Source organism: Lampetra fluviatilis, chromosome 6 (genome assembly GCF_964198595.1).
Source record: "Lampetra fluviatilis chromosome 6, kcLamFluv1.1, whole genome shotgun sequence".
Classification (NCBI taxonomy): domain Eukaryota; kingdom Metazoa; phylum Chordata; class Hyperoartia; order Petromyzontiformes; family Petromyzontidae; genus Lampetra; species Lampetra fluviatilis.
In genome coordinates this window covers 6619580-6631666 of record NC_136280.1, presented here as the reverse complement: position 1 = coordinate 6631666, position 12087 = coordinate 6619580, and the positions used below count along the sequence as shown (strand labels likewise).

The window sequence follows — 12087 nt, the reverse complement described above, 5'->3', positions numbered from 1 at the left end:
AAGACGGTACGGGTCTGCCCAGGCATGGCGAGAGTGGCAGGAAAAGGGGCTGCAAGTGAATTGTTTGGACTCCTGCTAAATAAGACAATACAATTGAACTAATCCTAATATCTCCTTTATTGCATGGAGTGAAAGCAAAACATATTATTTTGTTAAAACTTGATTTGAAGTAATTTTACTGTTAGTTTGACACGTTAAAATAAGCACATTAATTGCCTATTTCAGAATAAAACTTTTCTTAATATAAATGTAATTACATAATGTTATGTGTATTCATACAATCACGAAAACGGAGACAAATCGGTAATAAGAAACTGACAATCTAAACGATTTATATGATATATTCTAAATGTAGGGTACATGGCCATGTCATTTTGTGATTAATGTCTCTGCCACCTATTTTATTTTCAAACAATATTTTTCATCTGGTCTCTGCCCCGGATAAAATATTGCAACGGCGTTCGCGTCGCACACATTAATTTGTTGGGTACGATTGAGGCCTAGGCAAAATTTTCTCCTTTTGACAACGGTCACGGGCGATGGGAAGGAATGGGGGGCTTCCAGCAGAGATGATGTACCGAGGCCCCAAATGTGTCTCAAGGGGGCCGATTCTGTATATTTCTTGGACTATTGATTTACCAATAAGCTGATGCCTTTTAAAATAGCTATGATGTTGTTTCAATACATTTAATGTTGTCCTGTGTACATATCACATAATTCCCAAGGTAGCAGAGCATCACATCCAGAAATCTTACGTCTTCCTGATTGCTTCACCCACATGCTGTCACATGAATGGTGCATTTACTGTAAATCTGTTTCAGATGTGCGAATTAATATCGAAAACCGTACTTGTTTACGGCACATTGGGCATCAAGCCTGGGTAGCAACTGCAATATCCTTTTTTGTACGAGAGGTTTTGTTTGCATATCATCGTGATCATAATTTTTTCCTCGGTGGCCTCCACAAAAGTTCCTTCATCAGCCCATTACGCTTCTCGTTTTATTTCCTCTCGTGAACAAACGTAATCTCCAGCTTTCGCGTCGAGCATATTTGCCATGCTGTTGACGCCCAATCCGACAATGACTTGACAGACCACCGTCTCACTGTGCGCTCTTGACACGGTCTCATTTTCGATTGGTTAAAACTTTCTTCAGCTCCATGCACCCAAAACTGAAATTCTCACCGACAAAAAGTAAGCTATTGGTAAAGCCTCCACTTCAAATGGGCTCTAAGTTCCAACATCAAGATAGCAATTGTCGTTGATCCCGAGCTGTCGTTCTCCTACACTGACCACATCCACTACTTCATTACATCCTCTTCTCCTGAGGTATTTATGCCAGCGGTTGACAACCTTTTCGATTGTACGGGGACCCCCTTTTCAACCGCTAAACATTTTGCGGACTGTTTGAAAATTGTACACTTCCTTGGCGAGGATGTTATTTTTTTTCCCGCGAACTTCCTGCAATAACCTCGTGGACCACCAGGGGTCCGCGGACCGCTGGTTGGGAACCGCTGATCTATGCCTTCATCACTGCTCAACTCGACCGCGTACTTCTCTCCTCTGTGACCTCCCAAAAAAATCTCTAATCTCCTAACTCCAGATGATTCAGAATGCCGCCACCACACTTCTCACATTGGCACTCATAAAAGAGACCACATCTCCTCGACAATCAAATCCCTCCACCGACTCTTAATCTAGCAGCGGATCAAATGAGAGATTGACTTTCACCATCTTCTTGCGAATCCATTACTCACCCCAACCAACCTCACCCACCTCATTTCCCCTGCTATGGCCCACGTGCTCTTTGCCTCCATAAGCATGGCCTCCTGTCGAAACCGCCCGGCAACCTCTTGCTCAATGGGAGGTCAAGCCTTCTCTGCAGCTGCTCCCGGAGTCTATAATTCCCTACCCATAGCTCTCCATTGCAGACACCCCCCACCCCACCCTGTGCGCATCAAGGCTGTTGCCTACGACTGACCGTTTGTTGTATGCCAGGTGTTCTCATTGCTACCTGCGAGGTGTTCTCATACCGTTGTTTGCTCTCCTTCCCTATTTTCCAGCCCTCTAATGCCTACCTGTCTCCTCTCTGAGAATGTAAAGAAATACAAAGACGGAACATTTATAATAAAAATCCCCTCCTATCCTTCAACTGCCCTGACGTACTATTTGTACAGTGTCTCTGGACACATGACTCCACATGCAAAGGCCGCGAGCATGCTTAAAGCCACTGCACGCCGTTATCTTTATTATCATCATTTCCATTATCAGTGATTCCCTATGCAATTTTAGACACACCGCTTCAAATGCTAAAGGAAACACTCAGCAGTTCCGTGCAGCAGCATTTGCTCTCTCTCGCCCGCACACGTCTTGATGCATTTGCATTGCTCCATCTGTCATCTTTCTCACGCTTGTCCGTATTCTCTGTTTGTCATGTTCAGCCTGTATGTTTGACCTCATGGATCCCTTCTCCTGACCTTGTGTTCATATGCTTTATTGGTTGCTTGGGCTTTGCTAAAGGAAAACCGTAGTGTGCAGCCATTTGTGAATCCACTGCTGGATGAATAGTCTCCCCAATACCGTTTCTTTGAATGTTTTTACTTTTTACCATACTTCACACTGGCAGTGCAGCCTGGTAAAGAGGCCACCCTGTACCGCTTCGGGCATCACTCAAACGCAGGTCACCGGGACCACACAGCATACTGTGCTAACCACAACGCCACCACTTAACTCCACATCTAAACAGTTCTGTCGCCTCGAACATGCTTTGGGGGCAGGAGATGGCGCGGATACAGACGTATCATGTCACCTGCTCATCACTCGAGTCACGATCACGCTCGTTTGCACCTGAGGGCCTCATGGTTTGTTCCTCCGTTAAGAATGGAAAGGACAAGTATAAACTGTTACCCTTTTTAGCACGAGTGTGTTTTAAAACATTACCCCAGGCTCGATCAACGTTGGGCCCAGCGCTCCTGCTACGACCCATCTGCTACTCCATGGCCACGGGCACAGTTTATAAATCAATAGTAAATGAAATTAATTGTCCAACAACGTTTAATGTAAGCATGAGTTTGGTGATATTCACTTAAGTTAAAATCGATTGTGAAGTTTGGTCAAACAAACCCCCCACCCCCCATAATCTCCATCCAGCAGTCGATTGATCATGGCTGATGATGGATGTATGGATGATGGGTTTTTTTACATTAACATGGCCACAGAGTTGAACTCTGTTCGTGGTGTCACGGCGTTAACGTCCCATATCCATTTTGACTTTGTGACGTCACGGCTGGCTCTATTGTAGCCCTGGCCATATTTCACGTGCTACTAGGAAAGACACTGGAGCTATGCACTTTTACATCTAAATTGAAAATGATTTCCTTAGAACTGATTTTGTGTTTAGTTTGTTGTCCTTCCCCCTCTCCTGCACCTCCGAATAACACGGTTGGCTACATACGGTGCGAATGAAGTTCAACATATACGTACGTACGTCACACCGAAGCTCTTGGGGCAGGTTGAGAACCAAGTCGGGATTGCTTGGCTGAGGGCCATCCGCTGTGAAGGCGCCGCACGTTCTTTAGCCCGGCCCAGTGCCCAACTTATACCCCTTTTCCACTGACACATACGAGCGCTGTGCTGGAACTGGGCCGAACCAGGCTCAGGCGGGCCAGGAGGTGCAGGTTGTATTTGCACTGCGAAAGCCAAGCATTCCCGTTGGCGTCAAGCGTAATGTGTGACGTTGAGACACACGTAGATGGTGCATTGACGCCCTAATTGGTTTATCTTCTTCATAGTGTACTAATTGATGTCACATGCATTTACATGCCCTGACCATGGCCCTGCCTGGCATCGAGGTAGATTCAGATGGCTTGAGAGGCCAGCGTGTATCATGGTTTGGTTAGGCTCCACACAGTAAATAAGCAGTGGAAAACCACTCGTATCGTGAGAGCCTCGTGCTGGCTCAGCTCAGAATGTACATCTCCCCCTTTCACGTCGTTTCTCAGATACGTCGTCGCTTTATTATTAACACTGCAACCTGATTTGCGTCGCCTCAACCACAATTATGTCGCTGACAGCATTGTCCGTCCTTTCTCGTTAACCGTCACCTATCCAGTAAATCGTTTTGATTTACGTCGTTTTGATATTCGTCGTCACCCAACTCAGGAACGCATCTCCCAGGTAAACCGGGATGTTGCTGTGCCAGTGGAAAATGAGTAATCGAGCCAGCACAGTTCCCATTGGTCGTGAAAACATGGCATGAATTTTCTTTTATTCAGATATGCAGCCATTGTAAACTATAAGCTGTGCAGATTGGCCTTGGTAACAAGGTTTAGGAAAAATAATGGATTTTCATGAGAAAGAAATAACTTTTCAATTTACCGCATGTAAAATTCCAAGGCATATGAAACAATCTTTCATTTACAGAATGCTTCATATACATCTCCAAGAAGCATTAAGCAGCATTATATAAATGCTCAAGAATAACTTCTTTCGTACGACTTAATAGAGACTTTGTTTGCATAAATGTAATTTACTCTTCAATCGATATGAAATCTCATAATAAGTTTGAATGATTACTGATGAGAATCGTGCAGAAAAAGAGAAAACCGAGCTTTTAAACGCCATTCACTTAATGTAATTAGTTTTTTTTATGTGCTGGTTGAGACACTACGCAGTTGTGTCTAAGAGCAACTGCATTATTTATTCATGGCCTGCGATGACAGTACTGAAGCTTTTAAAGATTGGCCTGGGACTTTACAAGACTTTACGTTCAAATAAATCATAATTTCCCCATTTTTTTATATCTATAAGGGAAACATCAGTGCCGTTTTATGGACAATTCAATGTCGAGAACAAAAAAAAGCATTTATAAATACAAGAAAAAACTTTTTAGCACACTGACAAGTTACATCCTAATTCTTTCAGGGGAGAAAAATCAGCCACTTTTCAACGTTCATATGCCCTTGGAAGTATTTTGTTCGCTATAATAACAGTCGTGCTCGTGCCAGGTGTGCGCAGTAAGCAGTTGGCGGTGTGTAGGGTTGCAGCAAGGCGGTGGGGCTCGAATAGCGGCTCTGACAGGGCAACCGTAAATCGTATATATTTTAAATGTAATATCCCCGCCACTCAAGAAGGTATGAAAACATTATATACAATAAAATAAAATGCAAATACAGTGCAATAATGTTTAAGCAAAAGCCAGGAGAACGTAGTGAGTCCTGCACTCCCTCCTAAACACACTGAGGCTTGTAGCGAGCGTGCAAGATCCCACCATGTCCATCCGGTGCTCACCGAGCTGCATTGGCTTCCGGTTGCACTCAATACACACAAAGTGCTCGCCACAAATGAACCACAATACCTTGCTGATTTCGTCAAGGAGCATGAACCATCACGCGAACTCCGCTCATCCTCGCAGCGGCTTTTGGTTGGCCATCGAACAAAGACGGTCACTGCATTGCGCGCCTTCAGATGTGCTTCTGCGGCCGTCTGGAACGCTCTTCCTTCCAATATTAGGAAACCATTGGAGCCATGCACTTTTTAATCATCAAGATTGAAAACTAATTTTTTTAGAACTGCTTTTTGTGTTCAGTTTGTTGTTCTTCCCCCTCACCTCCGATTAGCATGATTTTCTATGTATGGTCCGAAAGAAGTTCAACATATGTACTGTACATACAGGATGTGTCTCAAAGTTTTTGGTCTCTCCAGGCCAAAGATGACTTCAGGTGTACACTGGTAACGAAATCATAAGGAAAATACCGTTGTATGCACGGCGCTGTTGTAAATGGGCCAATAGAGATGAGAAAATGATGATGAGACATCTTTCTTCCAGTTTATTTTGTGTCAGTAATACCGGTGGTGCTGTACGGTAAGCATACGAGTCTTTTTTATGAATGCGAGTGTTCATTTTAACAAGCTACCCTGATATTAAATATAATGTTCATTTTTCAAGGTAAAGCAAACTTGAGAAACACATTTGAATAGGAAAACATGTCAGAGCCCCTGTGTTCATTGTCAAATGTATTTTTTTTTTTATAAAGGGCCATGTGTGAAATTGGACACGGATTAATATTTACCAATGTGTCCAGTTCAAATACAGTTTTAATTTCACAGTAAATTATTGGAAATCCGAGATTAGACTTAACCGTGGCAGAGCAATATTTTTTATAATAATAAAAAGGTCATGCGGTGCACTTGAATGATTCCTTTTGGACATCAGTGCTTCTCTCATATAATCCTTCAAATGCCATATTCTTCAGTTATAAATTATGATTGATTTAATTCCACTCTTTTCGTCATTCATTCCCTCCTCCCATTTCCGTTCATTATTGATCTGCCTCCACAATGTCTTCCCTCATAGATGCCCGTCCCTGAAAAGTCTTCTTGCAGAAGAGCATGGTGCTGAAAATGGCTAATAGGGCTTGTTTCTAGCATTAGATTACATGACATGGATGGATCTTAAGAGGGGAGGCATGACACGTGCTGCCTTAGTAGAAATGTCATGCCTTAATAGATACAACCTCGCGTTGTGTGCTCTCTTTTATACACATTTTTAACCCTAGGTCTTAAAACTTCACAGCTAATACGCAACACCATAGAACCTAATCTGTACATGAAGACGTGAATGTATGACCAAATTGTAAAACTAAAAATTGACCATAATTGTGCAATATGCAAGTGCACGAATCAAAGTTACGTCATCAAATATTTCTTAAGGTCATTAACGCTATTTCGTTTGTATCTCAATCCAATTGAACCTGGTGAGATTCTCGGCGGCTAGTTTTTTCCTGACTAACGATGAGTCAAAGATATAGTATCATATTTTAATCATTAATACGTGCGTGCTGGTTTTTAATTCACCTTACCATTTAAATTATTGGAGTAAGCAATAATGTAAAAAAATGCTGGACATATCTTTGTAGTTCAGGTGTGTCAGCCAATCAGCAATACTTTGTTAGGCAATCTTTGTTTTAGTTCAATGTGTTGTCGGATTGTATTGCTTCTTGTGCAAGGACCTTTGTTCATGAGTTTCTAGGCTGTAGCACGGTGTACTTCCCCATGAATTCTGACATTTCGCCCCATGTTCTGGGAGCTTCTTAGTTCCATCAGGAACTGAGCGAAAGAGTCCAATTTCGTGATGAACGATGCGTGGTACAACCCAAACACACATCGGAGAGCTACACAGCGCAACCTACGCAGTGATATAATTCTACTTTTTTTTAGGTTTCAGCAGCTGTAATTAGCTGCTGATATGTGATGAAGGATACTCATTGCATTGTGCATTAATCTAGAAATGTGAACATCTGACATAGGGTAAAGAGCAGCAGGCTGAAGCGTGTTCATTTAGCTGTGGTTCAGTGAGCCATTAAATAAACCATTAAATATAATTAATAATGTTTGTGCAATTTTGTTAATTATTGTGAAAGGCAATAAAGTTTTATTTTTACAGTAATACTAACATGAACTGCCCAAGTGGTTCATTGGTTCGAGAGCCATGGCTTACAATCGGAAGGCCGCGTGTTCATTTACCAGGGTTAAACACAGTCTTTCATCTCTCGGGAGGGTAGATATTAAAAGGAATTCCTTCTTGTGGAAAGTCAACAATGGTTGTCCCATGGTTTGACTTCCATAGCAATGCAGAATTTCCGTAAACAACACGTGACTTTAAACAGGAGGTGAGGTTCTATGAAAACTCCTTGAGCAACAAACCACTTCATTTCTTTTACATATCACAGTGTTACCTAGATTTGTGGCTTTTTGTTTGGAATATTAAGAAAATACAAGACAAGCTAGCTTAAACGTGGCTTGTGCAAATTACATCAGTAGTTCAGAAAATATGGTCATCAACGTTTGGTAATCTTGGGAGAGAAAAAAACACAACGTTCAGTTTCTTTTTTTCGAGCCATTAGTCACCTGAATGACTTGGTAAAATATTAAAAATGTTGGGCCCCTCCTATAAACGTAAACTGCAACAATCGATTAGCTGCTGTAATGAGGTAATACAATGGGGGCACGTGTGTTGGTAAAGTTTGAAATGTGAAACTCTAAGAGCACTTACTTGCACGCATTCACTCCCGTGAGATATTTGTCCCCGCACAGAGAGAGTTTTCTGTGACGTTGATTTTTCTTGACTCTCCTGTAAGAAAATATGGGCTTTATCTTTGCTGCTGATATTTTATAGCATTGCTCAATGACCTATTGTGTGTTTATGGATTTTATTTTTACACGTGGGCTTTTGCAGTATTTTTGGTTACATTTGGCTTTGGTACTTGGCTAAAATGTGGCAAAAAGGGTTACGTGTTAACTTTTTGTTGTCGTTTGTGCCTTTTACTTTGGTGCCATTTCTTTCTTTTGTTTATTTATTTTCCTGAAACGTCGATCGGGTTCTGTTCTAAAATACGTAAATAATAACTGTGGACATGCACTGAAGTAGCAGCCGTTACATTTTTCTTCATGTATGTGCTCGGGCGATTGTATGGTCATTCATGGTCTGTTTTCAACGTGTGTCTTTCAGTCCTCCCTCATCTGCCCAGATGTGCAATGCTGTTCCAGTTCACCAACCTTCCCGAATGTCTGCTTCCTCCGCCACCAGAGAGCTGGATGAGCTCATGGCCTGTCTCTCAGACTTCAAAATACAGACCAATGTAAGTATGCCCAATGTGATGGGCAGTCAGGCCCACAACAGACCTTGCAAAGGTCACAGTCAGATAGTATGAGAGAAAAGAAGTGGGCTCTCTGATGTGATAACGGGTTGTACCCCGTGTTATTTGGCATGGTGTACTTTGTGCCAAAACAATGCGCGGTGCAAGCCGAAGAGACACCGGAGAGTTATACAACACAGGGATGAAAACATACATGGGCGGGTTTACAGAGGGGAGGGCCCATCAGGTGCCGTTAGGCTTCTGAACACCATCCCCACTCCTCGTGTAAACTTGGGTAAATTCTCCTCAATGCCTTTGGGCCCCTAAAAAAGAGATGCGCCAGAGAACGAAAATGTTCACGAGGGTCTTCCTCCCTTGTAGTGTTTGGGCCATATATAACCACGGTGTGAGGCTTTGAGAAAGGTATTCTGATTCCCCCATGTAAATCCCCAATACGTGCTTCACATCGCGTTCACGGCAAGGAACAAAAGCGCTGGGTGATGTAACCTCCCAGGTATCGAGATGCGTAATGCAAAACATATATGCCTTGTTCAGTGAGAACGTGCTGTGGTCAGGGCTCATCGGTGCACAGCTCTGTGGAGCAAACTTCAAACACCAAGCTGTCACAATGTGAAATCCTTTTCCTGGTGCGTTCAATGTTGCTTCAGTTGCTTTTCTCATTTCTTTGATCTCCATGTTTTATTTTCTCTTTTAATATTCTGTTCTTATTACTGTTTCCCCGCTGTTCTGTAATCCCTTGTGCCGGCAGTTTTCAGCACCCTCTGATGAATGTATACCAGACGATCTCTCTCTTCTCAAGACAGACCTCGCGTCCACTGACAAGATTCTCTCAAACATGATAAGCACATCTCAGCCGAAGAGAAGTAAACTACAAATGAAGGGCGTGAGGGGAAATTCGGGGTCAGACCTGACCCTCTCTGCTATGACTAATGGTCTTCACTTAAAGGTCGACGTGCCAGACATGCCATCCACCTCTCCCAATCTCTCCTCTCGATCTTCAAGCCCCCTTGAAGTTCTCTGCATTAACGAAGAGGCCCTATCACTTGACCTTTCAACCTCTGACATAAATAGCTCATCACCTGTGAATGCATTTCCTCTTACCCTCAATAAAACTAAAGACATATATAATGGACATAATGAGAGCTCAGTGTACACTATGCAAGGGAATGAGATTCAGTGGGTCGCTCAAAAGAAAGCCCTCTCAAAACAATTGGATCGTAAAGAGCCACAGAAGGCGAAGGAAACCAATCGTGGTGATGTCATTTGTGATGTGCAGTCAAAAAAGAGCTCGCAAAATGAGCTCGTGTTGTCATTGACAGCTTGGGAACATCCCCTAAATTCAAAAAGCATGGACCCAGCAAAGCCAAATGTTCCATACACTATCAAAACAGATCAATCGTCAAGACAATATTTTGCTGAGAAGACAGCTGAACAAGGCATCGAAATGCTTTCCAATAAAATACTAGAGTCATCAGGTATTGATAGCCCAGGGAATAAGATTCATAGTTTTACTGATTCCATAACCACTGGAAATAAATGGCAGCAAAGCTTACAAGAAAGTGAAACTGCAGCAGTATTACACATTTCAGATACCACAGTGACAAAGTGTTTGTCTTTTGAACAATTGGAAGACAAAAGTTCTGCACTTGCAAAGCTCCTGAATCCTGGTGGTTCTACATCCAACATCCCTCCACTATCAGAGTCTCAATCCAGCATGGTTACACAGAACCCAGGGCCTACATTCACTGGTTTCAACCAAATATCGGCAGTACCATCAGAAGGTGGTGCTAATTCCCCGGCTAAGGCTGAGTCACAAATAGTTTTCTCAGAATTTCCAAAAATGTACGTAAATAAAAATAGTGCTTCAACTGGAGATGTGGCCCTCTTTAAAGCAACAGATACTAGCTCTTTGTCAATGGTTACAGAGCCAGCTACGGCGCTGGCTGACCTCTCGCAGGTGAAAATTAACGAGCCACCAGAGAAAACAGCGGAGATCCCTGCAATGTCGTCTCTGCACAGTTTCACGTCGAATGCCGTAAGCGGTCCACAAAGAACGACCGCGCTCTCTGTGACAAAACCAAGAGAAAGGGCCAAAGTATCAAGTCTTCCGTCAGTTTCGCTGGAAGCACATTCTCCATACAAAATGGATGTCCCACATGCTCAGGCCTTGAAAACGCTCTGCACCGAGTCAAAAAACATTTTTCCATCTCCAGTGGACGCCATTAACATTGGAGGAGAGGTTTGTTCGATTATAGATGGAAAAGCTGATATTCCAGGCACTGCGGGGAACACAAGAAAGGATGAAAAGGAGAATATTCTTTATGATTCTGGGCATGAGGCAGCAGGAGATGCTGTGGTGATCAAATCCGAGTCCTTTGATTTTCCTCCAACTCTGCCACCCGAGGGCATCAAGAAGGTTTCTGCATCTCGGCAGGCACGCTGCTGGCTCCCTTTCATTGGCACTCATGGGCTCGTAATGGCTGTGCCTTCGTCTGACTTTCACCGCATGCCTGTTGTGAGCCTGCAGGCTGTGAGCACTTTACTAAAATGTTTACTCATGTCTCCTGTGTGAACTCCAAAATTCTCCTTATTTTTAAATGATCAATGTTTTGGACAATGTCACTTTTAACCTTTTATATACATAATTATTCAACTTTTTTTAGGCACGATTCATTAATCCTCATTATTTTGCAATTCATATTGCATTTTGATTAAGGGTGATTGGCAGTTCAGCTGCTTTGAAACCCATTATTTTCGAAACAGTAATAAAAATGGCATGGCTTTCTACTAACACAGATTGGGGCCTGATTACAAAGCATAATTTCTATGCATTTACATTTCACTTTTCCACCACAAGCACCTTATATATACAAATGAGTTGATGTTTTGTTGTCACTTTACTTTGACTACCTGCAACTTTCTCGCTGTTTTTTCTTCTTCCTATTCTCGATACTCGTACAGATTAAGTTTGTTATTAAGAGAACCAAAGAGACCACCAATATTCATCCAATGTACAATAGTAAGCTACCCAGAAGGCGCATGGGACCTGTGATCTACAATAAGTCGATGAAACAGGACAAAGTCATACAGGAGCTGCAGAGCAGGCTGGGCATCTTCAAGAAGGAAGGGGAAGAAGCCAAGAAACCGGTGGACGAGTGGCTCACCGAGGGGGTTATCGTTATGTCTGAACCTATATTGGAACAAAAGGCAAGCATGAAATCACTTCAATCAACACGTGATTGCATTACCTGTTCAATTGCATGTAACAGTCACGTAAAAAAAACCCACACCCTTTTCATTGCAATTCTTGTTCTTTCCTTTCTTTCTGTAGAAAAAAGAAATGCCTTTACAAAGGAACTCTCCTGCTGTCACGATGCTCTCAAAAGCTTGTTCTCCTCTTCAAACCCGAAAAGTCCTATTTGCTCCTGCTTT

The 12087-nt window shown here is 42.6% G+C and overlaps 1 protein-coding gene across 2 annotated transcripts in view; it reads left to right on the top strand.

The window, feature by feature from the left end:
* The window catches only part of LOC144933092 (paxillin-like), a 51078-nt gene that overhangs the window by 23170 nt on the left and 15821 nt on the right, over positions 1–12087 (top strand). For both annotated transcript variants that reach the window (XM_078857610.1, XM_078857609.1), the window contains exon 4: positions 8508–8637. In XM_078857610.1, the coding sequence (XP_078713736.1) occupies positions 8508–8637 (130 nt within the window). The remainder of the gene's footprint in view (positions 1–8507; positions 8638–12087) is intronic.